This window comes from Gasterosteus aculeatus, chromosome 21, assembly GCF_964276395.1.
Source record: "Gasterosteus aculeatus chromosome 21, fGasAcu3.hap1.1, whole genome shotgun sequence".
NCBI classification, from domain to species: domain Eukaryota; kingdom Metazoa; phylum Chordata; class Actinopteri; order Perciformes; family Gasterosteidae; genus Gasterosteus; species Gasterosteus aculeatus.
Window position 1 is genome coordinate 18,570,871 of NC_135708.1, and position 27,066 is coordinate 18,597,936.

Sequence of the window (27,066 nt, forward strand, 5' to 3'; positions counted from 1 at the left end):
TAGTTACCAAATTAATGTAACAGGACCCATTAACATAATATATGTTAATGGTCCTGTGTGTGTTTTGCCTCTAAGGGACGAAAATATTTCTCAAGAACGTCCTTCCATCATCGAACTCAACGCGCCAAACTGGTGCCACCTTTAAACCCCAGAGTGACTCCTCGCATTCAACACAGACGATCTTCGGATTGAGGTTACGCCAGCGCGAGGGCAGGAATCCCACAATAGCGGGCGGAGGGATTTTGTCTTTTTTTTCTCTCTCTCTTCTCTTTCTACCGGAGCACGGCCGAGCTGGTAGCCGTTTCAGTCACAGGGAAAGCGGCAGAGGGGAAGGGAGGCTCTGCGGAGGGATGTAAGATGGCAGAGCTACAAATGCTGTTAGAGGAGGAGATTCCTGCCGGTAAAAGAGCGCTCGTTGAGAGTTACCAAAACCTCACCAGAGTAGCGGACTACTGCGAGAACAACTATGTCCAGGTAAGAGAGTTAGCTAGCCCGCTACCTCCCACCGCCCTTTGTCGCGAAAAACGCCCGGGATCGAACCGCTTGTCGGGACAGGAAATGTGGATAAGAAAAGCAGGAATGATCTCCTCCGCCCAAAAGCTTTGAGTTTGACGCGTTCAAAACTGTGGGATATTAAGGCTACTCGTACGAGTTTGCACAGTTAATCACATTTATTCTGTTTACACGAAGGGTGTGACTACTTTTGAACAAAGCAAAACATTTTATTATTACCACTTGGTCGTTTTTCTTTTCTTTTTTTTTTTTTTTTACAACTGTTTCATTTGCTTAAAAAATAGTTGACTTTAATTTCCTTTTTAACGACACCAGCGAAGAATTCGCCCCAGTTCGGTCGCCTAAATTGATGCTTACGCCGCCTAAAACAAACGTGTAACTACATTAGTCGGGCGGGGGGGCTGAATGTCACGCTACACCACTACACGTCCACATGAATATCGTGGTAACATGGCAGTCCACTGCATCCCACACGGCCTTTAAACTCACCGGTTAACACCACAGAAAGTCCCCGCTGGGATGCTGCAGGAGCGTTACAGAGGGCTGTGTAATGCACACATTACGGGCTCGTGAGCAGCACTCCGTGCGCGCGCTTTAATGCCAGTGCGTGGCTTTTAGTGTTGCTACGTAATTCTTTAACCCGGCGAACAACTTGTAATGCATCCGTAACGCGTTAATGCGCGCACGGGAGTGAACGCGGGGCTCGTTTGCAGGCTGAGGGAGGAACGCAAAAGACATTGTTAGTCGGTCAATAAAAAAAGGTCCGAGCTATTGATTTATCTCAACTTAATCGTGGGAACAAAGCTCTTTTTTTCTTCTTTCTTTGCGTCCTTTAGTTCAGCTTTAAGTTCTTCTTGATGGAAATGTTCTGCGGCGTGTCAAAGTGAAACCTCCGGTTGGCTTCTCGATGACCACAGCGTGTCCTCTGTCATATTTTGAGGACACCACAGTCTGCGCTAAAAGAGGCAGCGGGACCGACTGAGAGACACACAAACTGAGGTTGCTGAGAGCAGGAAGACAGCCCAACATGTCTGCTGCAGAGAGGGTGCGTCCTCTCCAGCTGCCCCCCCCCACCCCCAGGCCTCCCTGTAATTTAGTTGTTTTTCCTGGTTCCTCCCCCCCTGGGGATTTAGCATTGTGAGGACCAACTCTGAAGCTGTGGGCCACTTGTGACCCAAACAGAGCGAGAAGGTGGTCATCTTCATCCCAAACATGTGTCTTTTTCTGTGGGAGTCGTTGTTATGGACACAGCCCCCCCCCCCTCACAGGGACACACTATTGAGATCTCTCTCTGGAACATGGGAATGTCGTTTCCCCCTGAGAGTAATCCTCTGCAGCATCCGGGAGGCTTTTAATTTAGCAAAATCGTACACACGTACACTTGAGTTTAGACAGCATTTATTAATTGCTTTGTTTGTTGAATTTGACACCATCTAGTTGCCCATATTTTCCTATATTTGGTTAAGGTGGCAAACGGTGAACGTATTTAAATTGGATTAGTAGGGCGACAGATCAGCGCCGCTGTGGGCGAGTTGACTCCCGACGTTCAGCCATCGCAGCTCGTTCTTCATCTGCTTCCAGAGCCAACGTTAAAACAAACGATCCGGAGCTTCTCGTGTGCGGACTAACACGTGCACGCTTCATAATCCGCGTCTGCGTGCTGTAGATACCCCCCCCACACACACCCTACTGCCTCTGATACAAAAACACACAAGCAACAAATGCTGTGCACACTCTGCACAGCGCGCACATATCGACATGCCTCAGCGTGACCGGGCTCGTCCTCCCAGCGACGCTCCTTCAAATGTCCGTCCCTCTTCTTCCTCCTCTTCCTCTGCTTCTTCGCTCTCCGTCCGCCGGTGTCGTGGCTCCGAGTGCAGCTCAGCCAATTGAAGCAGATGGTGAAAGCTTTGTTTAACCGAGGACGGATCACTGCCCCCCCCCCTCCCCTCCTCTTAACTGCATAGTGACTTTAGTGTGTCTTCACGAGTGTGCGTTGTGTGTGTGTGTGTGTGTGTGACAGGCTGACAGGTCAGAGTTATGCTTCCTGTTTGCCGCGTAGACGCTGGAGAAAGACTGGAAATCCCCCCCCCCCCAACGTGAGGAAGCGGCTTCATAATGGAGCCCAACAACACCCTTTAGACAACGTCGGCCCGATTAATCCGTGGTCGACTATTTCGATGTGCCTCTCGATGTTCATGTATTCTCGCCCATGGAAGCGGATTTGTACTGTCGTTTTGTTTGAGTGAGCTTGAGACGTGGACACGTGCAGACTGTATGCAAAGTGCCACCTGGCCGGCTGCACTACAACTCAGCATGCGAAGACATTTGTCCGCTGGCAGGAAATGTCTTTGGAATAGTCTTGAGGATGTGTGAGAGTAAATACGATGTCTTTCGTCGTGACGAAGACGTGACCGCGACGTGGAAGACGCCGCTCTGTGTTATGCGGCTCAGGAATGTATCCTGATGAAAAGCTGCTGGATGAACATGGAAAGAAAAAGGGGAAATGGAAGTGACCAACCCGAGACAAGTGACTCCGGCCTGCTGAGCCAGCGCCATGCACACTCGTGCTTTCGGTTCCTCGTTTTTCCTTTCCTTCTCCCTCCTTGGTTCGCCTCCGCTCTGCAGGGCCGATCCGTCGCGGAAAAAGTCCGGCTGGCCGCTGGAATTGTCTGCGAACACTCTTCGTCTTTGTAGAAACGTGCGGATAATCCGCCCAAATCTACATCCCGCCGACCGGAAAAGAAACGACCCCATAAAAGAAATGAACGCCTGAGTTGGTTCGCTGATTGAGTCCAGTGCGTCGCTCCAGGTGGAGCGCATTGACTTCCTGCCCGGACGAAACGTGTAAGAAGTCACTCAAGAAAGGTTAATTAGCTCCCTCCCATGCGCAGACTTCCCCTTTCGTGTCTCCTCGCTGACATACTGAAGGAATTCTTAATTGTGCGCTGGCAGTTCTTCAAGGTCGGGTCGACCTTCTGGCCTCCATCTGCCCCGAAAGGAATTCTGAATTCACGCCGCGCAGGAGGACGGCTTGAGGTCACGTCTGCAGGTGGTCCTCACGCTGTTTGTGCGCATCCAGTCGGTACTGAACACTCCCACCCGGACCAGTATGTTTAGCTTTTCTCACCCGGCATTAATTCCCAGTGTGAACCAGCAACAGCAGAAGCCCCTCCTAAACTTAGCCGTCTACATTGTTCCTCTCTGTGCAAACGCAGCAATATAATAATATTCTCCATAATAGATAATCTGGCTGACAAACAAATCGGGATCATTGTGATGTCACCTGTTAGTTACTAATCAACCCAAAGACCGTTTAGGGTTTCGTTTGCGTGTCTATAGTTAAATATTAGTTTTTATGCTCCCTGCCGTAGTGGCGCCAGTCGCTATTGTTCTGGACACAGTTTGCATATCGCAAATCTGCATACAACATACAGTGTTTCCACGAGCAGTGGTCATCACGGACAAGATAAAGGAAGCCAGTGATTCATGCCGACCTCGACGACCTCGCAGGCAGAGTGACTCTCGTCGGGGCCGCTCCTGCCGAGGTGGATTGTTTTTTGGAGGGGGGGGTCTCTGTTTGTTTTTATTCCTTCGTGCACTCCTGCAGCTCTCCAGCAACACTTTGGAGGCCGATTACATGTTGCAGGATTCCAAACATTCCTCAAATGTTTTTATTTGTAGAAGGCTCATTTCACGCCTGTGGACAAAGTGGCAGCGCACAAACCCAAAGTGTGCTCGTCAGCAGAAGATTGCTCGGTGGAAACACTGCGTGATGTTGTCATCACGCCGGCTGCTCGTACATGTTTTATTTTAATCCCCGAGTTAAGAGTTAAGGGGTCGGGAACGATGATTCAGTGGGGTTTTTATGTCTCACTTCCTCGGATTAGTCATGTCGGGAGGAGCACTCATCTTGTCCGTTTCCTATTCATGCTCCGGCTTCTACACCACGTCTGAACCCTGAACAGTTTCTTTTTCTAAAAGGAGGAAGTCTGGAATTCTCCTTCAGCAAACCTCGGATGTTATCTCACTGTTTCCCCTCCGCAGAAAGCCAAGGAGACTGTGACATCGGCTGTGGATGAAAGCAGAAATCAGAGAGAGATACGCTTTGACATTTAGCTTTTGTACTAAATAAAACTCCTGTGCGCCACCTGGTTTATAAAAAAAAATGTCAAAATCCATCTCCATTACAGCTGCTGTTATCTCGTCAGACTGGAAGGACGAACCACAACCGGTTTATTCATCCAGTTGAAGGCTTGAAAAGCTTCCCATGAAACGCATTCCCCTTCTCGTGGCTGCCGGCCGCGTGTTCCTGCCCTCTTCCTGTGGCTGATGACCCGTCTCCCCCCCCCCCCCCCCCCCCCCGACCCCCCCGCTCCCAGCTGCACTTTGCCTTTGTGTACACGGGCCGCGCATTCCTCAGTCCTCCCTGAACCCGGCCGAGGTGCCGACAGCCCGCCTGACTCCGCCTCCGCCGCCGAGCAGCGCCTTCCTGCCGTTACTCCGCTCAGAAATATGAGATAAAGTGCCCCGGGAGCACTGAGGCCCCCCCTCCTCCTCCCTGACAAATGGAGGTCATGGGGAGCAAAGACTAATGAAACAAGAAATCTGGTTAGTTTGAGGATTCGTGCACAGCCGACACTAAGAAGCCGGCGGCGGCGACGCAGTTGCGTGTCTCCGCCTCCCGCCGCCGACCCCGCGCCACGTCTCCGCCGGCGAGTACGGTTTGCACCGGTCTGTTGCAGAGAATGTCCAGGGACGGATTCCACCACTGATTTTGTTGACTCTTTAAGAAAGACGTTGAGTGAGCTCAGGATTTGAGGAATTACAGTTTGTGTGATGAACTCGAGGCTTAAGATTTAACCTCGCGTGAACCGTGAAAGGAAGGCGCGGCCTTCGGTTGGCCTCCTTCGGTCGACCTCCTTCGGTCGGCCTCCTCCACTCGGCGTGCGGCGTGCTTGACCAATTAAATCTCGTCCATACTGAGTGCGGTAAAGGAATAGTCTTGGACGGGGTGCTTCTGCATCGTCGATTGGAGACAAAATGTTAGTTCATTGTGGACTTTATAATGCAGAACTATTAGAAAAACGCCATCACACGTTGTGCTGTTGGAGCGAGCCGGGACCACGCCGAATGAATGTGTTTGTAAGACGCGCAGGATGTGAATGAGTATTTCTTTACACGTCACAGTACGGCATTTGTGCGCCCGGCGCATCAATGGGGCTGTTTTCTCTGTGCACTGTTGCAGCTGCAGGATATTGACAAAAGCAAGTTAATTGTGCAGTTACGTCGTATTACAATGTGGTGAATTTGCATTGCAGAATGTTTCTGTACATGTTGCGGCTCGTGCTCCGTAGCTGTCACTGAAATCCCGGCCTTTTAATTCCGCAGTTTAATATTACTGTAGCTTTTTGGATTGTAAATCTTCTCCAGTGAAATTTGTGAGGCTGATAAATTCTAGTAGTTTTCAGCAACATGAACACAATCTCTCATGCAGCCTCATATGTAGGCCAGCAGTTCTGCAAAGGCAAGCGTATGTCGTGCAGTAATCTCTTTGGAAAAACTGCCTCCCTTTGCTGTTTAGAAACGGCCGTGATGCATTTTGGGCTGTTTTTGTTTGTTTTCTGTTTTCTGTGTTTCGTGCATTCTTACTGCAGCTGTTGCTCATCTCCCACGCTGCACATTGCGGTGTCAGTAGAAGGTGTTTGCGTGTGCACATGAATGAATGTGCCTCCGGCAGATGGCCTTCTTGGCTACGAGCACCCTCCGGAGGAATCTCCCCTTCCTTCCCGAGGCCGCAGCACATGCGGCACCGCGATTCGCCGCTAAAAGGAACGCATCCCAACGTGGACGCGAGGCCGCGGTCATGAGCGGTGCGGGTCAGGGGCCAACAGCCGGACGGCGGCGTGGCTGCTCCGGGTTTTGACCACTCGCCTCCCTTCTTCACGCGGCCAAATGTTCTGTTTGACCCTCTAACCACAAATACCAGCAATCACACACCCCCCCCCCCGCTACGGGGTCTGTTGAAATATCAAACATTCCAGTTCTCTATGTTGTGTTTTCTCCTGAATGAATATAAGACCTGATCCGCTTCCTTTCTATTAATATGTGCTCATTGTTTAATACACAGCCCCGTTTTCTCTCTCTTTTTTAAGCTGTTTGTCGTTTGTGACCAAGAAAATGTGTTTAGTAAACTACAAATGAACTGAAACATTTCCACCCAAAATGATCACTAACAACAACACTATACTTGGACATAATAAAAAAAAAAAAAACAGAAATCTGACCAGATTTTGATGAACATGCTAAATTTGTTCAATTCCACCAGCTGGCCAAGATCATAAATATAGTTCCTCTGTTCCCAGAGCCTCCCCTATGGCCGCTGCAGGCCGGGTTACATCATCTCAAATCCCCCCCGGAGCGAGCGCGGTATCATGGGAGTGAGAGTTGGGTGGGAAAAGGATGCTTTTGGCTGCTCTTGTTTGTCTGCGGATCCACCACAAACATGACCTGGATAGAAGATGAATGCAAATGTTATGCGACGATAACGTAACTGGGTTCCCATTCAATCTTTTTTTTTTTTTTAATATACACATAATTTATCTCTCTCTAATCCCTTTGTCATGCACAGGCCCAGGACAAGAGGAAAGCTCTGGAGGAGACCAAAGCCTACACCACCCAGTCGCTGGCCAGCGTGGCCTACCAGATCAATGCCTTAGCCAACAACGTGCTGCAGCTGCTGGACATCCAGGCCTCGCAGCTGCGGCGCATGGAGTCCTCCATCAACCACATCTCCCAGGTCAGAAGCGCACACACACACACACACACACAAGCCACAGGCCATACAACTGTGAAGAATGGTACCCCACACGTCCCACTTCTGCTCTCACTCCCACACAGACTCTGGTTATTTTCAAACACAGTGCGAGGCTCTCTAGAACCCCCGCGGTTCCTCTCGTTGGCCGGCGTTTGGCCTGAGCGTCTGACTGGCCGTGTGTCCGGCCAGATGACTGGCGCTCTGTTTGCCTCCCCTTTTGTTGCCCCCGTCGTCTCAGGAGGCTCTACGCACGTTATGAAACATTTAGCACAATCGCTCTAACTTGTGATTACTGCTCCGTAGGGTTCATTACTACATGCTGGTCTTGTGGACTCTGGTACAGTATAATAATATCTGCCATTTGAAAAATGGACAGAAATAACTATAAAACTTTCTGCGTTGGTCTTGTGTGAAAAGGAGTTCGAGGCCTGTTGAGTTCGATGATTGATGAAAGTTTCACAGAACACGGTGATGTAGCATTTCATTCCTGACTTCTCTCCATAGCATGAGACGTCCTGCCATGTGCAGGTAAATCCATCCGCTCATCCAATGAAGGCATTAAGAGCTCAGACAAATCAATAAGAGCGCTGCAGCCAGGTGGCCTCTCGTAGATTACAAGTGGGTGGCATTCACCGGACATGGGACACGCCAATAGCTGTCATCACGCTTCAACTCAAAGTTAATAATTGCCGGAATAAAGTGGGGCGTTTCTTGTAGGAAACAATCTTTCCGCAAATGACGGCGTGATCTCAGATGCAACGGAGGGAGGAGGAGTTCCTCTTTAGCTTTCTGCTTTCCCATGTTCGCTATCCGTGTTTGTCCTCTGACAGAAAGTCCTGCAGGATACGGTGAAGGTCAGATTTTCAGTCTAATGGAGGGAAAATAGGACGAGAGAAAGATAGAGAGAGAGAGAGATGATGACAAGCAAAGAAAGGCGAATTCTCGCTTCTTCGGGTTTTAAGTCAATACCCAGACAATAGCATTCATCTGACACCAGGGTCACTACCTGCCTCGGTCTCCATGACAACCCTGCAGTCCACGTCTGAGAAGCACGGTTGTACTTTACATTGTTTGACTTCCCGTCAGCGGTTCTTGTCTATTTAACCCTGAGTTTGTGTACTTTGTGTGTAGCCACGGGGGAAAAGGAACCAGATGCTGTCGCAAAGAAATAATTGGCCTCTTTCTTTTGAGTTGCTTTATGTTAAAAAAAAAAAAGCTGGAAAGTAAAATGAAACCTTTCTCTATTGCATAATATGGATGAATTAGCGGCTTTATGTGAATATGTATAAAACGCTGAATGCTAAATAAATAGTTATGTTTGTTTGTATGTGCAGTCAGGAGGTAAATGTAATGCAAATACTGAAATGGTGACGATTGAGATGCACACCGACGTCTGATTTAAGAACTTCATCCGCTGGGAAAACGGCAAGGCTCCATGCGAGCAGTGCTGGGTGGCTTCAGCATTTCATCTGTGAATGTATTTCTTGCAGAGGGGTCTGATGGGGGGACGGTGGGGGAGGTGGGGGGGCTCCACCTTGTGCTGCGTGTGAAGTGGCTGCTAAGAGGCTGCAAACAGGGAGCGCTTTGTCCCAAGGAAATGCCTCACATTGAGAACCGCTCTGATACCCGAAAAGAGAGGAAAGTGTGTGTGTGTGTGTGTGTGTGTGTGTGTGTGTGTGTGTGTGTGTGTGTGTGTGTGTGTGTGTGTGTGTGTGTGTGTGTGTGTGTGTGTGTGTGTGTGTGTGTGTGTGTGTGTGTGTGTGTGTGTGGAGGGGGGTTTGAGGTCATGCACAAGCAGCCAATGTCAAAGCCGCTGCTCCTGTGGCCTGATTGTGTCATTGTTGACATTCGTCTTCTATTGAGTTGCTTTTCGCCTCAAACGTGCAGCGACACGCGAGTTCAGATCTGAAATGATCGTTGCCATTAAATCATGGACGAGGTTTGGGGGGGAAGGGAGCGTCGGTGCTGAGAAGGAGACAGCAGCTTTTGTTTGGGGGAGCTCGGATTTATATAAACTCAACTGAACTCAATATAAGCTTAACTTCGCAATACAGGGGATCCACTTCAGGTACTTTCAGCAAACCTCGACTAACCCCAAAAGTAGAGCTAACCACCGCTTCCATCCGTGGTGCACACGTGTCTCTGTGAGCGACCACCAAACAAAGACGTCGCGGCTGACTCATCGAGCTCCCGCGACCTCTACACAGCCTGTGATGCTTTCACACCTCCACTATGAATAAATAGAAATAAAGGGCTTTTATACAGGCTTTTTTTTTATCACCGCCCTGTCAGAAAATGACTCGCGCTTTAGTTCATTGGAACATTATTAGCGAAGCTGCAAGGACGGACGTCTCGTGTCTGTCTAAGATCTGCTAGAATATTCGTATCAGTTTTTATCGATTCAAGTGCCAGAAATGTAGCTTTTTCTTTCTTAGAAACATTCAGTGGGGTCAAACCACGTTCACACCACAAACTAACCAGTCTGTTGATCGTTGCCCAGCACGCCGTCCACATCTCAAGCAGCAGTATTGGGTGTGGTGGTAAAACTGGCGGAGCTGTGCGTGTGATTTGTATGAAATGCTCCGCTGCAGCTGTGCTTCACACAGATGTTGAGCTGCTCCCACTGACAGTGGGAGCTGGCAGGCGTGCCGATTGAACCCAGTGACCACGGTGACGACGCGTCTACAGTACACCGCTCTGTGTGTGTGTGTGTGTGTGTGTGTGTGTGTGTGTGTGTGTGTGTCTCTCTCACTGACACGCCGTTAACACAGTTACACAACTGTCTGATCTGATCCTGGGTCAGCCCGTGTTTGTATTTGCACGCATCGGTTCGGTTGTGTTTCCATTTCAGCCCTCATTCCTTCAGATGTGCAGTTGTATGCCGCTACACTCTGGTGATTTTTTGTGTGTGTGTGTGTGTGTGTGTGTGTGTGTGTGTGTGAGTGAGAGAACACACACATGCACAGGCTTTAGGTAGCGTCTGTGTGCTGCAGTGGTGGCTTCCTGACCTCCCGTCGAGGAAGAATGGCGCCGATCCAAACAGGAAACGAAGCCTCCTAGGTCTGTGTGTGTGTGCGCTCGCGCGTTTGTGTGTGTGTGCGTGCGTGCGTGTGTGCGCGCGCTCCTTGTGTTTCCTGCTGATCAAACTGCTTGCTTGTGTATTTTGGTCTCTCCTGCTCCCCTGGCTGTGAAAAGAGTTCCTTTCCGTTTGTCTGTACTTTCATTTGGATGTTGGATATTTGCAGGAAGTCTCCGTCATCTTTTTCTCTCCAGTGGATTACAGCGATGTGTGTGTGTGTGTGTCTTTCTCCAACCCCAATATATTATTTTATATTTTTTATATTATTAGATATTATTTTTAAACCATATCCATCTTTTGATCACATTTTTTGTCTGTTGATGTCAATTTATTTACGGTTTTAGTTCAGTTATTATTCCAGTGATTTTCAAAAAAAAACTTTCACTCAAAACTAATATAAATAGCCGCCTTTATTTTCGAAGCGTCGATGAACGAGTGGAGAATTTAGCAATTTAATTTGAATTCATTTGGTAAGAATACCAGTTGTTGGTTTTGATTTTATTCCAACATCTTCTCCTAAGTTTCTCGGGGGTGTAAAGACAAAAAAAATGACAAAATCAATAACTTCTTTTGTAGTTTCTGTTGTTTCCGTGAAGCACGTTTGTCATCGTCTTCATCTGTGAACGGTTAGCGGCTCTGCATGATGTTGATCAGTGGATCATCAGCTCTGCTTCCACTTCCACTTCCTCCTCCTCCTCCTCTTTCCTTCCCCACGTAACAACACTCGCATGAAATCACCTCTGCTCCTCGGTTCCTCCCTGTTTCAGAACCCTGTTATTTACCCGCCGCGCATGAACGAGCCTCAGAGCCCCACCGATGGGCCTCTGGGCGACGTCCCTCGGGGGGAACGTGGGGATTTGCACAGAAGGAGAACTTCTTTTTTCTCTCTCCGTCCCCGGGGGAAGATAAGTCATAAAGAGGGGAGGACCGTGTCTTCGCCCCATTGAGATAAATCCTCTGGCGGCGAGCCTGGACCCAAACCTGAAGCTAAAACGTGTCTGACAGACGTGTGCTACCTCCCGCTGATCTCAATCCTGCACATCTGTAAAGACGAGCTCGCCTCCCGACCAGGAACGGCCTCCAAAAAGACCGCGTTTTATTCCATAATTAAGCGTAGCCCTGGTTTTGGATTTTATGCGGCAGTAAAAGTAAATGTCTTTATGTTCTTGGTCGGCGTACCGGGGGAACGGAGAGCTCCTCAGTGTCGTCTCTCCTCATTCACCATTGGCCCACACATCAGGTCCGACCGGCCACGCAGGATTTGTGTCCTAGTAGTTTTTCTTCTTCGCCGTAGTCTCTCCCTCGAGCTGCGCTTGCCTGCGGCTTGGACCGGTTTTTACCTGCCCGCTTCTGATTGGCCGATGCAATCTGACTGACGGATTCACGCCTCCTCTGCCGACTTCGTGTGTCAACGTGTGACCCGTTTTCTCCCAATACTCCACCCGTGGTGTTAAGCGGTGTTACGAAGAGAGGCTCAGATGAGTCCACCATGGGAAGAATGTCATCGTCATTCAATACCACGAGCCTGAAAAGCTGTTTTGAATGAGAAGAAATCATAAATCTGTTCATTAATTTAGTCTCTTTGCTTTCAAACAAACACACGCCATAATAAGCTATTGGAAGGGCCGGATGCTCGGTGAATAAGAAATATATCGGGAATATTACAGCACTGGTTGCTACTGACAACACAACAAGAATCTCTCACCGTGGCAACCGCTGACTCACTCACTCACTCGCCAAATGGGAAGAACCCTTTCAGTCCAAAGTGGTCTGGACTGCGTCGGTTTTGTCTCTGCGGCTGGAACGAGACGACGACGACGACGATGCGGCTGGCTGCCGTTTCGACGTGTGACCCAAATCCTCCCGGCGGTCACCGAGGTGGCGAACGCCGAGAATTAAAGGGATAGAAAAAGAACAAACTCAAAAGGATGCCGAGGGAGAATTGAAGAGTTGAGTAATAAAAGAAGACGAGGCCTTTTTTTAAACCAAACCCCAGATCCAGAAAGACTTTTGAAGAGGTTTGGAGTCGGCGTCCTGTGCGCCGTCCTCTCGGTGTACAGGAAGGAGATTACCTCACAGCAGGCCGCCCTCACCCCCCCTCTCCCCCCTGCGAACAAGACCAGGTACTTTCCCAGTTTAGATGCAATAATGAACAGTTTTCTTCCTGGCGCTTTTGCTGTGGGACTTTTCCTTTTTGGAGTTCTGGCTGGAAACGTCAGCTCTTATGACACGACAACGTGAATTAGCACAAATATGCAGGTTTTAAAATGGAGGGTAGACTACAAGTGAAACTGTTTTGCTGGTTAACACACACATTTTATTGAATTATAGTTGTACAAATCCCTGCTGGTTTAATTTATTACATTTCCTCTTGCACGCACGTGACATCGTATCTGGCTGGAAAGAGGCCGTTCACGCGGATACCGTCCCCCCCTGACCTGACCTGAGTCGTTCAGCGCGTGCGACTTCATTAGTGGTGGGAATGAGAACTGATTGCAACCTTTTCCACCAGAGACAAGAGCCAGATGTTTGTGGGTGTCCGTTTGTTTCAGTCCCAGTGAGGTGAAAGCTTCATTTCTGAAGGAAAACCAGATCTAGACTGGCTGAGCTCTCCGCTGATCTCCATCAAAGCCAATCACTGCCCCCCCCACACACACACACACACACCCCAGAAGGCTGATTACATTTTAGGACAGTTGTTTACAGACATTCATGATTTATGAGCGTCATCTCTGAACTGTGTTTGGAGTAAAACAATGTTTTTAATGTTCTTGTTGGCCCGGCTTCGCCGTCCCCTCTTGATTCAAACGGGGACAACGGAGCGGATGTCCCCGCTTCGCACGGGAAGTCTCCGCGGGAGCAATTATGTATGAGCGGCTTTTCCCGTTATGAAATATTGATATTGTCACTTTGGACAATCTACCGCCTTGTAGCCTCTTGGGTCCTGTGAGAAGCTGAGGCCGTGTGTGCGAGGAGCGAATCACACCCGGCTTTATTTAGTCTGTTATAAACATCAGGCTTCCATAAGCTCATGTTTACAATGTTTACTAAGGGAATAAATCCAGAGAGAGTAGAGTCCTTTTCTCATAGACGTCTATGGGACCAGAGGAGGACCCCCGATGGTCACTGGAGAGAATGCAGGTTTGAGTGTCTGTTTAGTTTCACGGAGCAGAAGGATGCTGCCTGTAGGACGTCGTATCTGCTGCTCATCACCCGTCGGCTCCAAAGGTTTAAAATTAGTCTCCGAGGCACAGAAGCAGAGTTCAGTCCAGCTCCAGATCCCCGGGGCATGAAAGGAATCCTCTGTGGACCCCCGCCTGCCCCCCCCGTGAGAGAGACAATCGTTTTACTGCTCGGCCCTCTGCAGACATTGCAGCCTTTCATGTCTCGGAGAAAAGGGCGGCCGGGTCGGGGGCTGTGAACGCGGTGGTGGGCGATGGCGTTCACATGTGTAGGAGATCGGATGGATGGTGTGGAACCCTTCTACTGTAATCTACGGGAAAGAGTGGAACATTAGTGTGACCACCGGTTGGTCACGTGGCCACCTGCAGGACATTGTGATTGGGAGCATTTCACGGATTTCTGACATCTTATAGACCATAAATTAAAGTTTAATCCATGATGGAAAGAAGTGTTAAATCAGCCTATAAATCTAAGAAAAAAGAAACTTCATTTCTGACGCTTGGAGCTGGCAGTGTGGACGTTCTCCTAATGCTTCTTAAATATAATTAGTTTTCATGAAGGGACAGGCTAATTAATGGAGCGCTGGGGCAATTGGTGGAAAACATTCTTGTGTCCCAAAGAGCATAAATAATTCATCACGGTTTGGCTCAAGAGCGTCGCAACAGGAAGATGAAAGTGAGATTTTTCCAAATACACAATAGACTTTATTTTATTCCTCTGACACATGAACAGGGTTGAATCACATTTCATCACTTTTAACTCAAACTCATCGCTGCCCTTTTTAGATCAGTCGGTTTCGTTTTGAGAAGAAGCTTCCAGGTGCACATGCTCGGGTCATTATTACGTTCAGGGCTCCGACCGCCATCGATTTCCTTCGTGTTGTAAAAAGATTACAAGCTCGGTGATGAAATGCCCGACCCGGTGATTTAATGAAACCGCCCCCCCCCCCCCCCTTCTCCTGTCATGCACAGACGGTGGACATCCATAAAGAGAAGGTGGCCAGGCGGGAGATCGGGATCCTCACCACCAACAAGAACACGGCCAGGACCCATAAGATCATAGCGCCGGCTAACATGGAGCGGCCCGTCAGGTACATCCGGAAGCCCGTCGACTACAACGTGCTGGACGACGTGGGCCACGGCGTCAAGGTGAGTTTTTCCCCCTTACTTTTAGATCTGCCCCCCCTCCCCCGATCGGCGTTCTCCACGCTTAATTAGTTCCTCTGCTTCTGTTCTTCCACTATATCAAATGTTCTCACCCATCCCCCTCCTCTCGTTCTCGCCAGAGGTGTTTCTATTTCCTCTCTTCTCCCTCTCTGGCGCTTCCTCTTTCATCTTCAGAAAGAACCCCTCTCTGACCCTACAGGAATACGTTTCGCTGTGTGTTGGTGGGAACTGGTCGGGGGCGGGTGGAAAGAAGGGAGACAGAAAAAAAGTGATTACGTCACAAAGCCGAAAACGGCTCCGTCGTCGGCGACGTTTTCTAAAGGCACTTAGGCCTCGGATCGCCCTCGTGATCCACTTCTCCGGTTCCTCTGAAGCAAACGGCTGCCATTCCGTTTGTACTTTTCGCATCGTGAAACATTCTGAAAGGCCGCCGAGAGGCTGGTTTTCATGTGATGAACTCTCGCCATCCAAGTGGGGCATTTTCAACCCCCCCTCCCGCCCCCGGGGGGCTCGCTTTCGGGGTCACTGGGTCGTCCCGACAGCGGCGGTAATGACATCGCTTCTCCGATGGCCGGAGGCATTTTTTTTTTGCGATCTCCTCCCTCCCCCTTTTGAGCGTCCTCTGCCCAATCAATCACCCGATCAATGACAGCTTTCAGTCGGATTGGATCAGAGGCCCGACATGCTCGTCCTGTAGCATCGCGGACGTCGGTAACAAAAGCCATCGCGTCGCTGTGCGTGGGGTGAAGTTAAAAGATGCGTTTCATTGTTTTTGAATTAAGAATATGAGGCCCCTCTCATGTCTGAATGCTAAATACATACATACAAATATGCTCATACATGTATCGTTGCTGTTTCCCCCCCTACTTTGCTGTCTGCAGAAAGCAGACAGTCGAGGCCCGTGTGAATCATCCACGCGTCTGACCGCAGTCCCGCTGCGTCATCACATAGTGTCGAATTACGAAAACCGTCGTGATCCACGGCTGCTTTCAGAGGGTTACATACGTCTATTTTAAGAACATTACACATTCCTCCTCGTCTAATCTCACGGGATTTTCTCCTTAAAACGTCCGTATTAATGCAACATTTACGTGGTGAATGTGATGAGGAACACACACACACACACACACACACGCTCCTACATCACCCACGGCCTATGCATGTCACAGCCCAATCAATACTCCACGTCGATACTCCATATTAATTCATATAGTATCCGCTGATGGCCGGCTTGTATGGAATATCTATAGCCGCCGTTTACTTACTGAGCCCAATCAATACTTTTAATAGGAGTTTAAATCATGTCTGTTGCCGTCGGTGAAACTGCCTTCGGCCTGTTTGTTAAGCTAAAAACCAAAAGCTACGTAGCTTTTGGTTTCCGCTCACATATATTATTGAGTGGAAGCTGATGTTGGATCTGGAGGCGGGATGAGTCTGTGAGTTAATCTGAACATCCTGTTGTTGATCATTTGAGACGACAGATCTGGATGTTCCTGCTTCTCGGTGACGCAATGCTTTTTAGCTTTAATACCAAAGATGAGATTCATTTATTTTTTATCAGTCTGCTGATTAATCTGGTCAGCGGGGACGATGTCAGGTGTGTGAAGTTAAATTGCATTCCTGTTGTGTTTGAAACATTATCTGAGGGATTGTTTTTGCGGTAAAGTGTACTTGAGGTGACAAAGCCATGTCTCCCTTTTTTAGTTTTAAGGTCTATTCCTGCATATTCAGAGGTCAGCAAGTCCTATTTGGGGTTTATTGTTGAGGCCCTGGTGCGGTTTCATAACGCTGCAAACACTCCATGAGCAGCGCACACGTACAGCAGAAGATTAGCTGCTGTATCGGGTGTAATAATTACAACCTCAATCAGATTTCATGCTCCATTTCAATGAGAAAAGGATCATGATGTGTTGATTACATGTGCACATTTTTGCCCTGTAAAGAGACATGCATAACGTTAAAAATAAACGTGTTTACATTAAATGACACACCTACCCGTTGGAGTAGTTTTCCCAAACCATATTCGGCTTTTCCTCTGGAGGACATCTTTTTTTGGGACGTCTCCTTGGCGACGGCCATAAACTCTGGGAGCGACGCAGTCTTTTATTCTCAGCGAGCCCTGACGGAACGCGTTGCTCCAGTTTCTTTCAGCCGTTTTTGGAAGTGATGACGACCGTAGTGTGAACCACTATTGGACTCGGGGCGTTAAAGCATTTCCACGCTGCCAGTCCGGTTCGTGCCGCACAAAAGAGACGCGCGGCCGGGAAGATGAGGGAAGGCCGTCGCATGACCTAGATTTGTAAAGCGAATCCCGCCTAGCGCCGATATCCCGGGGTGAGAGAATGTGAAATGTGCCGCTCGCAGCTGCACTGAAGAGGCAGAGAGCACCTTGATGCGCTGACCCACGCCGGGAATCTGCTCCTGGGTTTCGTCTTCTCTCGTTGGACTGGTGAGAAGCTTCAGTGCTTTCTGCAGAGGCCACCGGGGGAAGCTGCATTATAGATGAGCCACTTGACTCTGCAGTTGTCACTCCCCACTGCTTCTGTATGCGCCTGTGTTCCCTCGGACGTCGGCCCACACGAGAACAGAGGTGGTTTTTGTAGCGGCCAGCAATGCAAGGATCAAAAAACCTTGACATGTATCCCAAAAAAATGAATCAAATAGATGGTCGGCAGACTTTTCTTTAGGAGTCTTTTTGATGCACAAATGTAAATTCCTCAATCTCAGGCACCGCGTGAGGACGGAACCCGTTTGGTTGGTTCATGATATCCGTGTCAGGTTCCTGTGATCCTCCCGGGCCGCGGCGCCGGGCGTGGCGCTGCAGCTCTGCAGACACGACTTGTGACCGCTGCCCTGCCCGGCCCTTACTGAATGTTTACTCGGTGTAAATACAGCGAGGAATCATTTTCCTCCTGCCCGCCTGTACTTTGACTCCTTCTGATCCGTTTATGGCCGTTTTTTGACATGCCTCATTTCTGTCCCTCTCTCCTTGTCTTTTTTTCCCCCTTCCTTGACCTTCATAAGTGGCTAAAAGCCAAGGTAAGTCTGGTTTGTCACATGACCCATTTTACTACGATGTATAATTGATAGATTCGTTCAACTCCCTTTGAAAGCAAATCCCTTCACGTGTCATTGTTGTCGTCATTCCCGTTAACCGACTTGTATTGTAGTCCTCTTAGTATAAGTACCCCCTCCTGTGTGTCACCCCTTAGTTTACATGTGTAGTGTCCCCTGTAAATGTTCCCCAGTCGATCCTTACAGGCTCCCCAGACACGGCACACATCCTTCTTTACTTTAAATCCAGATGTTGCAAAATTCAAAGCCGTAAAGTCGTTGGGTTTTTTGGGTGCTAGGCGATTGTTAGGAAAACAAGTGTTGTGCAAGGAGCCTTGTTGGGACAACCCGAAGGTGTCTAACCTGCAAACGCCCCAAGACTGAGTCTCCAGAAACAAACATCTGTGTCGTCCTCTGGGAAGCCTCTAACGTTGAGACTTTTGTCACCCGGTTGCATGAAATGATGTGTGTGTCTTAACGCGTTTCTTCTCGCCACAGCAACTTGGAAACAACCAGTCAGTCAGAGGAGGAACTCTATCGAGGACCAATCCGCCAACGCAGAAGCCGCCGAGCCCGCCCATGTCGGGGCGCGGCACCATCGGGTGAAGACTTCCGTTAAAAGAACACTTCAAAATGCCGAAACACTGAATAAGTGAAAGAAAAAGAAGAAAAGAAAAACGAGTTCCCACGGTTTAATATTAATTTGCCTTTTCCCTGCCGTGCAGACGCAACACGTCCTACAAGACCCTGGAGCCCGTGAAGCCGCCCACGGTGCCCAACGACTACATGACCAGCCCCGCCCGCCTGGGCGCCCAGCACAGCCCGGGACGCACGGCGTCGCTCAGCCAGAGGCAACGCACACACAGGTACACACACACACACACACACAGCAGGTTATTAATAGGCTCTCGGTTAATGTGTCACTGTTTTCTCTGTTTCATATCCTTGATAATGAAATGTCTGTCTGTAATGTGAGACACACAAACAACAACGTGGGGCTGTTATTCGCTCTGGTAGCTTTAATGTCATTGACTTCTATTTTTAAACGTTTGACAGACTAAAGGATTCACTCATTAATAGATGAATTAGTTCACAGTGAAAGTACTCGACATCGGGACATTGTTTGCACTTGGCAGGAAAACGAGGATGTGTGTGTGTGTGTGTGTGTGTGTGTGTATTAGCTACAGCAGCAGATCAGTACAGAGAAGAAGAAGAAGTGGTAGCATTACAGCATAGATGAACTACTACTCATGACCTCGTAGCATCGAGCTGATACGATCGAGTTATTAATCTGAACTTCAAAAGCAAACTTTGGGGCTTACATCTGCAGATGAAACGTTAATGAACTTTGCAAAGCTTTTAGCGGCGTGTGCGGCCAGTGCTTCATACCTTTATCCACCCGTTTCCAGATAGGCAGGAGTGGAATTAGTGCTCCAGCTACACCTCTTTAAACCGATCACATGGTGTACTCTGCAAAGCGTCTCTCCAAAGAAAACCCACAGTTGCTCTGTGTCGTATACTTCTAATCTCTTCTCTTAGTGCTGCTGGTGTTATGGTTTTCACACGTTCAGTATTCGGCGGAGGGTTTGTTGCTGCATGATAGTAATATCTGTAAAAGCCTCTGGTTAGAAAGTGCTGGTTCAAAAAATGTAAAATAAGCCAACATGGAAAACCTTGAACACGACTCTCAAGGATTGTTACCCAGAAGTCCCCTTCATCAAATCTGAGTTACGAGCGAGAGAAGTCGCCTCATTAGCTAAAAAGCCCGTTAACGCTGATGCCACGCTCGTAAATATTACATAAGAATTTTATTTCCCCTTCTGGGGGGAACCAACTTCTTTCTCTGCCTGGTGTGTGTTTGCACACCGCCGCTCATTCAAGCAGAGCTTCTTCTTACTTCATCAATTGAAGCCCGAGTCCGTCACCGGCGACTGGTTCAGGGCGGCGCTTCAGGGGATATCACTACTCGATTACCCGGGCTTAACGCTCTCTGCCGTCCTCGACTGAGGCCTGCATCCAATATCTGCGCGTCCCTGCTGCTATTATCCTGCGTCCTTCTGTGATTCCTGCTACGCACACAAAACACGATGCATCCCACACGTGGAACGCGTCATTCGTGTGGTGACGGCTGTTATTCCTCAAATGCTATCAAGTCTTCCACTTCATTCTTGCTCATTTATGTCATATATATCTAAATAAATAATAAACTGCAGTGCGAAAATAATGACATGAGTGTTTAAAAGGCATCTGATATAAAGGTTGTAATTCAGCCTTTAAAAACACATCCAATATCTATGATGGCCTCATACTATGATATTGATATCAAGATTTCAAGAAGTCTATTTGTCAAGTCGTGATTATTTTATTTTGTTTGTTGTTTTGTTGGATTTCTTTTTCTTCTCCATTGGCTCCATTTTTTTTTCTTCTTTTTTTGTCTGCTGTGAGCGAGTGAGCTGGAACTTTAAAAAACCTTTCACTGCGCTCCAGACATTTAGAACCCCCCCCCTCCCCCACACACACCCCCCCTCTTGAGTGGAGGCTGAATGCTGAATGCTGAGAGTCGGGCAGGAAGATGGAGGGATGGAGCAGAGTGCTTTGAAACAAAGCAGAAGCCCGAGAGGAGATAAACGGGTTAGCGAAGATACTGCAAAGTTATAGGGGGGGGGATTAGAAAGGATACATCCAAAACAGGCGGGTGGGGGGGTTGGAGTACGTTGTGATATTTGTTAGTCTTCATGCCCAAAGACACTCTGCTCCCACCAACATCCTTGAGGGGGGGGGACCCCCCGCTGTTGTGCCCGCAGAGCCCAGGGGCTCCATTGACATGGATCGGAGAGTGGGGGGGATTAAGAGATGTGGGGGGGGGGGGGGTGTTCAGAGGGATAGAAAGAATCAGAGGAGACGGGTGGAATTACTTCATAGGCAATGAGGGGAAGAGGCTGATAGACTGTGGGAAGTGGGGGGGGGGGGGTGTTGAGGGGTGAAAAGGGGGGGATGAAAGAGGTGGAGGGGGGGGCTTGGTGGGGGCTGCATCTGAAACAAGGATCAAGGCCAGACTCAGAGGGGGGGGGGATTTAGTCAGCCAGGCCCTTGATCTGGGGTCACCGGCAGGGTGAGGCGACCTCGTGGGGGCCGCTGCTGAGCTGACATTCTCACTGGGCTCCAAATATGATCATTTTACACACGAACACGAGCACAGAAGCAGCAGGGTTCTTATTTCTGTGGCAGTAAAACAACGTCTACTCTCTTTCTCCCCCCCCCCTCTCTCCCTCAGCGGAAGCAGCGGGGGTAGTAGCAGCAGGGAGAACAGCGGCAGCAGCGGTATTGGCATTCCCATCGCCGTGCCGACGCCCTCCATCCCCAACCCCGGACCAGGTGAGCTTTGCTAGCCGCTCGCCGCGCGGCGACAGGCACTTTGGTGGCGCGTTCCTTCAGCGTGAAGCGCATATCTGTCTCTGCATTCTGAAGTTTCACTTAAATATCAGCTTAAAATTCAAAATCGTATGCCAAAACAAGGAGTGACACACAAAGCCTCTGTTTACCAGACAGGGATTATGCCGCCCATTGTGTCCCGGGCACAGCTGATTCTGTCCTCCTGTGGAAATAGGCCACCCTGGTTTCCAGGCGAACCGTGAGGCCCACGCAGGCCGCACGCGGCGCCGCGTTGCCCCGCGCACGCTTCCGCTTTTGCATTTCTTTTTACAAGCGGTTTGAGCTGAGCGAGACGTGTTTTAGGTCCACGAGGCAGCTTCTGCAGCACTGTGCTAAGCCGGTCGCCATGGAAACAGTCGATCCAGACCAGCGCCCCACCCCAGCCCCCACCTCCCCCCCCCAACGGGGTCCCGGGTGACGTAGAAGCGGTGTTATGCAACACATCACTGCTTTAAATGGTTACCAATGTCCTTTCAGTCCCGCCCATGTCTGCTCCCCCGGGAGCCCCTCCGCCTCCCCCGCCCCCGCCCCCACCTCCACCTCCTCCTATGGCCGGGCTCGGCCCCCCGCCAGCAGCAGCACCACCACCACCTCCACCACCTCTAGGTGAGACACCACGACCTCGGAGGCCCCTCCTGTGGGCTCTTCTGCTCGGACGGGGGGGTGAAATCACCACCCCCCCCCCCCCTGGGATCTTCTTGTGGTGGAGGAGCTCAAATAAGGGTGTAGTGCTTTGGGCGGGTGCCTGTTTGTACACACTGCAAGCAAGAGGGGGCGATTTATGTCTGTGGTCAAATGTTTAGGCTGCTCGTTGTTTTGGTTTATTGCTGAAGCTTTACGAGGAAACAAATCTGCGTAAAGGCCGATACTCACGGATTATTCCTGCAGTGTCTGAATAGGACTTTAAAACATATACACGGTTTTGTGTATCCTTAATTCCTAAAAATATTTAGGAGATGAGGAGGCCTGATTGGCTCTGTTATCATTCAGCCTGCTGACGGTTTTGCTTGCAGTGTGAACAGTTTCGTGTAGTATGAGACTTGATTTTTATTTTTTTTTATCCTCAGTGGTGGTGGTGCTTCCTAATTCTGCATTTATCTGCTTTAACTGGCTAATAAATAAGTCTCACATCCCCTTCGGCCTGGAAAAGTTTGAAAAACTGCCTTCAGAATCTCTACGAATCTGACCTGTGCTGCACATCCGGAGAGGTTCTCCTCCTTAGCAACACGACACAACAGGGAATTTACCTCAAGAACTTTTGAGACTTCTTTCTTCACAGGTATTCACGGTGTGTGTAGGGGTGTGTGTGTGTGTGTGTGACAGTATGGAGAAGTTGTTTAGCTCCCGCGTTCCTCTGGATCTTCACCTCCTCCGGTTCCACCCGTCTCCCTGTTCTCTCCCGAGAGACAGCGCGCTGTCGAGAAATGTGAACAGGAAATACTCGAGATAATATCTTCCTCTTCTGTTTTCTCTCTCTCTCTCTCTCTCTCTCTCACACACAGTACATCCATAGTCTTTTCATGTTTAAAGGTGTTTAATGTTGCTGCAAATAGTACAAGTGTAATGATTCCCCCCCTCCCTCCTTCCCTGTAAATATTCATTTATAATCACCTTTTTTGATCACCCACTGTTTTGTTTTGGTGTGGGATTGACTCCGTTGACCTTCTGCGACCTCTGTGTTTCTATGATTTAACCCCCGTTGAAAACTCCCCTTTGCAACTGTAACTCATCACGTAACAATCCGTGTTGCTTCCGCACACACCTGCTTCCTCAAATCGCTTATTGATTTTCCTCTCATCAGCTGTTGGGCTCCAATCCGCATTTAATGGCTCACGTTATCTCTTGCAATGATGATTCATGTTTTGGGTGCTTTTTTTTTCCTATCTAACACCCCCTCCTCCCTCCCTCCTCTCCTTCTCTCCCCCTGTCTGTGGGGGGTTCCTAGTGATGGCCCCTGGCCCTGGTCTGGGACCCGCTCCAATGTCCCAGTTCGGAACCATTTCGCGGCAGATTTCGCGGCACAACCCCTCCAGCTCCTCCGTCTCCATGGTGTCGGCCACGGGCACCTACCGCCGGGCGCCCTCCGTCACTTCCCAGTTCTCCCTGCAGCAGCAGCAGCAGCTGCAGCAGCAACAGCTACAACTACAGCAGCAGCAGCTACAGCAGCCTCACGTTAACGGAGGCACTCCGGGCTACGGCCAGAACTCAAGTAAGGCCCTTCGGTCCCCGGTCCTCGTTACAGACCCACATTGCTACAAATCCTGCACAGTCTGAGCTGAAGTGTTTCATCTTCTCTGTCTGGAGGTCCAGACCCAAAGCAACACATTTTATTATCAACTAAATACATCATTTAACCGTACTTCTTTTTTTGTCGTCGGCAAAGTAACCAACTATATCAGAAAAGCATGAAATACAACATGGTCATCCAGGTGATGATCATGTGGGCACCTTGAATTCTTACAGGCTTAACCTCCTCCCCCACCCGCCCCACCCGCCACACCACCAGTAAGAATGTGTCACGCTATATGTCATGCATTCACACCTGAGATCAGATCACATCAGCAGCCAGACTCCAGATGTGTGTGTTTAGGCACCAAAGGACGTCGTCTCGTCTCCTTCACAGGAGCATTCGGCCACTTTTAATCCTCCTCACTTTGCATTGATCTCATCCAACTTTGGATTGACTGAGCACACATTTGCGATATGATATGCAGTCCTAGAGGAGGTCATGCTTTTCAAATTCAAATTTGCACATTCAAATGAGGATTTGTGTTATTTTTGTGTGTGTAGGCCAGCACAACTTTATTCACAAACGGTAGCAATCAATACTTTGTTCTGAGCCGATCAGCAGCTTTTCCTGGGATCCGAGGTTGAGGTTGATGAAGCCCCGGATGCAAACAGCGCCTCCTTCTGGCCCCCCGGCCGCTCTCACTCGCTCTCACTCATTCATAAGCCGTGAGTGTGAGCTGTCTGACAGAAATCCGACCTAATCCTCCGTTCATCCCGAGGCCTCGGTGATCCACGGACACATCGTGAAATCTCCCAACCTTTCCGCTCCGATCTGTGGGCGCGCTGCAGCTACGGTTCATTTCATCCATCCGTCGATTCGACAATCAACACTTTTCCAGTCGACAGGATGATTCATTTGTGTTTGTGTAGGACGCGCACACGCTCGTCTTCTTGCACTCTGTCCGTCTCAGTACTGTGTTTTCTATCACACCGTCTGCTGTATGTTCCTGGTCACTGATGGGCTCTGTCTCTTCTTTCTCTCTGCCTTCCTGTCTTCTTCTCCTCTGCTGTGCTTTCAGTGTCTGTCGCCCCCCCTCCTCCCCCAATGCCCCAGCTGACTCCACAGATACCTCTGACTGGCTTTGTGGCCAGGATGCAGGAGAGCAGTAAGTGAAGAGGCCCAGACATACTTTCCTCCTCATCTGTGCCAAATACTCCCGTTTCTAGAGCACCCAGCATGCATTGTGCTTATTCCCCCCCCGCCCCCCTCCCCACACACACACACACTTCTTCCCTGTCTGTCTCTCTGCAGCAATGCACCATCCAAGAATGTCTCATTAGAGAGCTGTCATGTTGAATGTAACTTGATCTCTTCAGCTTATAAGCTGCATTGCTTCACATTCTCAGCAGAATAAGAATCTCCTTTATTTTAAACCTGTGCAGCCGCCTGCTCATTTAGTAAACTAGTCTCATGCGGCGACTGACTCGTGGTATTTATATGCTGAATGCAGCTCTGCAGGTTTCAGCCCAGGTGAATGATAATGTTCAGTGTGTGTTGAAGATTGGACTCTTTGCTGCCCCTTTGTGGACACAAACCGCCATCACATCCAAATATTCTGGTCAGGAAGAAATGAAAATATTCATGAGGAGCTACTTGCATAATTTTTTTTTTTTATGTTCCCCACCAACGTGGAGGCTGTGGCATGAAACTAACCTGCTAATACGCAGCATGACGCGTGATGTGCACGAGCGATCCACATGTATAGCAGACATCATCTCATGGAGTCCTACCTGCTGCCGCTGGATGGATCTAATATTCATACATCGTTATTCCTGCACGACTCGGCCGCCGCCTCCCGACCTCTTGACCCCCCCCCCCCACACACACACACACACACACACACAACCACCTCACTACCCGTCTCTGTCCCCACAGTTGCAGACGCTCCCACCCCCCCTCCCCCTCCGCCTCCCGACGAGATTCCCATGTTCGACGACTCCCCCCCGCCCCCGCCGCCTCCCCCGGTGGACTACGAGGAGGAGGACGCGGCCCTGGTGCAGTACAGCGACCCGTACGCCGACGGAGACCCCCAGTGGGCCCCCAAGAGCTACGTGGAGAAAGGTACGCAAGAAAAAGCTCGCTAAACGTTTGTGGGAGGAGCAAGAGCGGGTGAGGGGGGGGTCACTGCTTATCTGAACCAAACGCCTCCCTTCCTTTGTTCAGTGGTGGCCATCTACGACTACAGCAGGGACAAGGACGACGAGCTGAGCTTCATGGAGGGGGCCATCATCTACGTCATCAAGAAGAACGACGACGGCTGGTACGAGGGCGTGTCCGGCAGCGTCACCGGGCTGTTCCCCGGCAACTACGTGGAGTCCATCATGCACTACGCCGACTGAGGGGGGGGGTGAACAGTGACGTCTATTTATTCAGTCATATCGTAATCCGCTGAGAGACTGAACGCAGTCTTGACTGCTGACACATAGACGTTACTGTATGACCCCCTCCACCCCCCTCCTTTTTTTTTTTATATGACAGAATGGTCTTTCCCTTACCGATTGCAAATAAAATGAAAAGTAATCTATTTAGTTTATTTTTTGGTGTTGTACGGCCGGGTTGGGGGTTTCTAGGTAGTTGGACTTGAGACGACGGTCACACAGCTGAAGGATGTACGACCTCATCTGACCTGGACGAGAAAAAAACTAAATAGATTATCAAGTCGGGTCCGAGTCCTTTCCGTGACCACGAGGTCGCACCGGGCGTCGAGGTCACGTGAGCACATTCAGCGGAGCTGAAGACGGCGTCTGGCTTTCTGTGGTGTGAATTCGCTGAGTGTCGGTTGTGATATTTTACAAGTCTCATTGTAAAAGAACGACGGCCTGTCAATGACTCACAAATGGAAAAGTGCTGTGTTTGGTATTTCAGAGATAAACGATTACTCCCGAGAATCAGTCTCCGCGTTAAAGCATGCAGAATTTTAGAGATCAAATGTAATCTTGAGTTTTCTTGCTTCCGATATGTTGTAAATGTATTCACCTTTTTAATTTGTTACTGTTGAAATCACTGAACCTTTTTAGACTGAGATGCATTTTCAAGCTTCCCCCAACTTCCTAAACGCTCACTTGCATTTGGACTTTAAATCTATAGGAAGTTGAAATGCATTTGGACCCGTTTGAAGCAACATTCCACTTCAATAAAAATGGTCACATCACTGTGGTATTTTGTAACCTGCACGAGGTCCCATTTGGCTTCTGCTGGACAACGGAGATGTAACGTCGACCAATGAAACAACTCGATGACCTGCACAGGTTCTAACACCCGGGTCAGCTGTCACTCGGGTCCAGAGTCCATCTTGACCTCTAACGTACCATCACACGTCAGAACTTTCTTTTTTTTTAAATACTGCAGCTTCTGCCTTCAATTTGTCACCCGGTCGCTTTAGAAATGTTCCATTTCTGAAATCATGTCCCGGCTAATTTCATCGGTGGGAATATTCAAATCTCCGTCTGCCCTTCGTTTTGTACATATATGTTGATTGAAAAAAGTAATGTACAGTCTTTTATAATAAACAATTCTATGTACAACACGCTGT

The 27,066-nt window shown here is 49.3% G+C and overlaps 1 protein-coding gene and 1 long non-coding RNA gene across 13 annotated transcripts; one reads left to right on the top strand and one right to left on the bottom strand.

Annotated features, from left to right (window-relative positions):
* The first annotated feature begins 165 nt into the window (after positions 1-165).
* abi1a (abl-interactor 1a) lies at positions 166-27,060 on the top strand. Of its 12 annotated transcripts, XM_040167907.2 has the most exons (12): positions 172-474; positions 7,145-7,312; positions 14,564-14,740; positions 17,783-17,797; positions 18,311-18,414; positions 18,538-18,678; positions 21,087-21,187; positions 21,722-21,850; positions 23,190-23,453; positions 24,553-24,639; positions 25,410-25,595; positions 25,698-27,060. In XM_040167907.2, the coding sequence occupies exons 1-12, from the start codon at positions 358-360 to the stop codon at positions 25,871-25,873; spliced, it is 1,665 nt and encodes a 554-aa protein (XP_040023841.2). In that variant the 5' UTR covers positions 172-357; the 3' UTR covers positions 25,874-27,060. The 12 variants fall into 12 exon arrangements, with proteins under 12 accessions (XP_040023848.2, XP_040023841.2, XP_040023843.2 ...); XM_040167909.2 differs by lacking the exon at positions 24,553-24,639; XM_040167910.2 differs by lacking the exon at positions 21,722-21,850.
* Positions 10,800-12,259, bottom strand: LOC120812092 (uncharacterized). The gene is made up of 2 exons (XR_005710515.2): positions 12,115-12,259; positions 10,800-11,942 (listed from the first exon to the last, which is right to left on the bottom strand). It is a non-coding gene; the product is annotated as an uncharacterized LOC120812092 (long non-coding RNA).
* Positions 27,061-27,066: the final 6 nt, after the last annotated feature.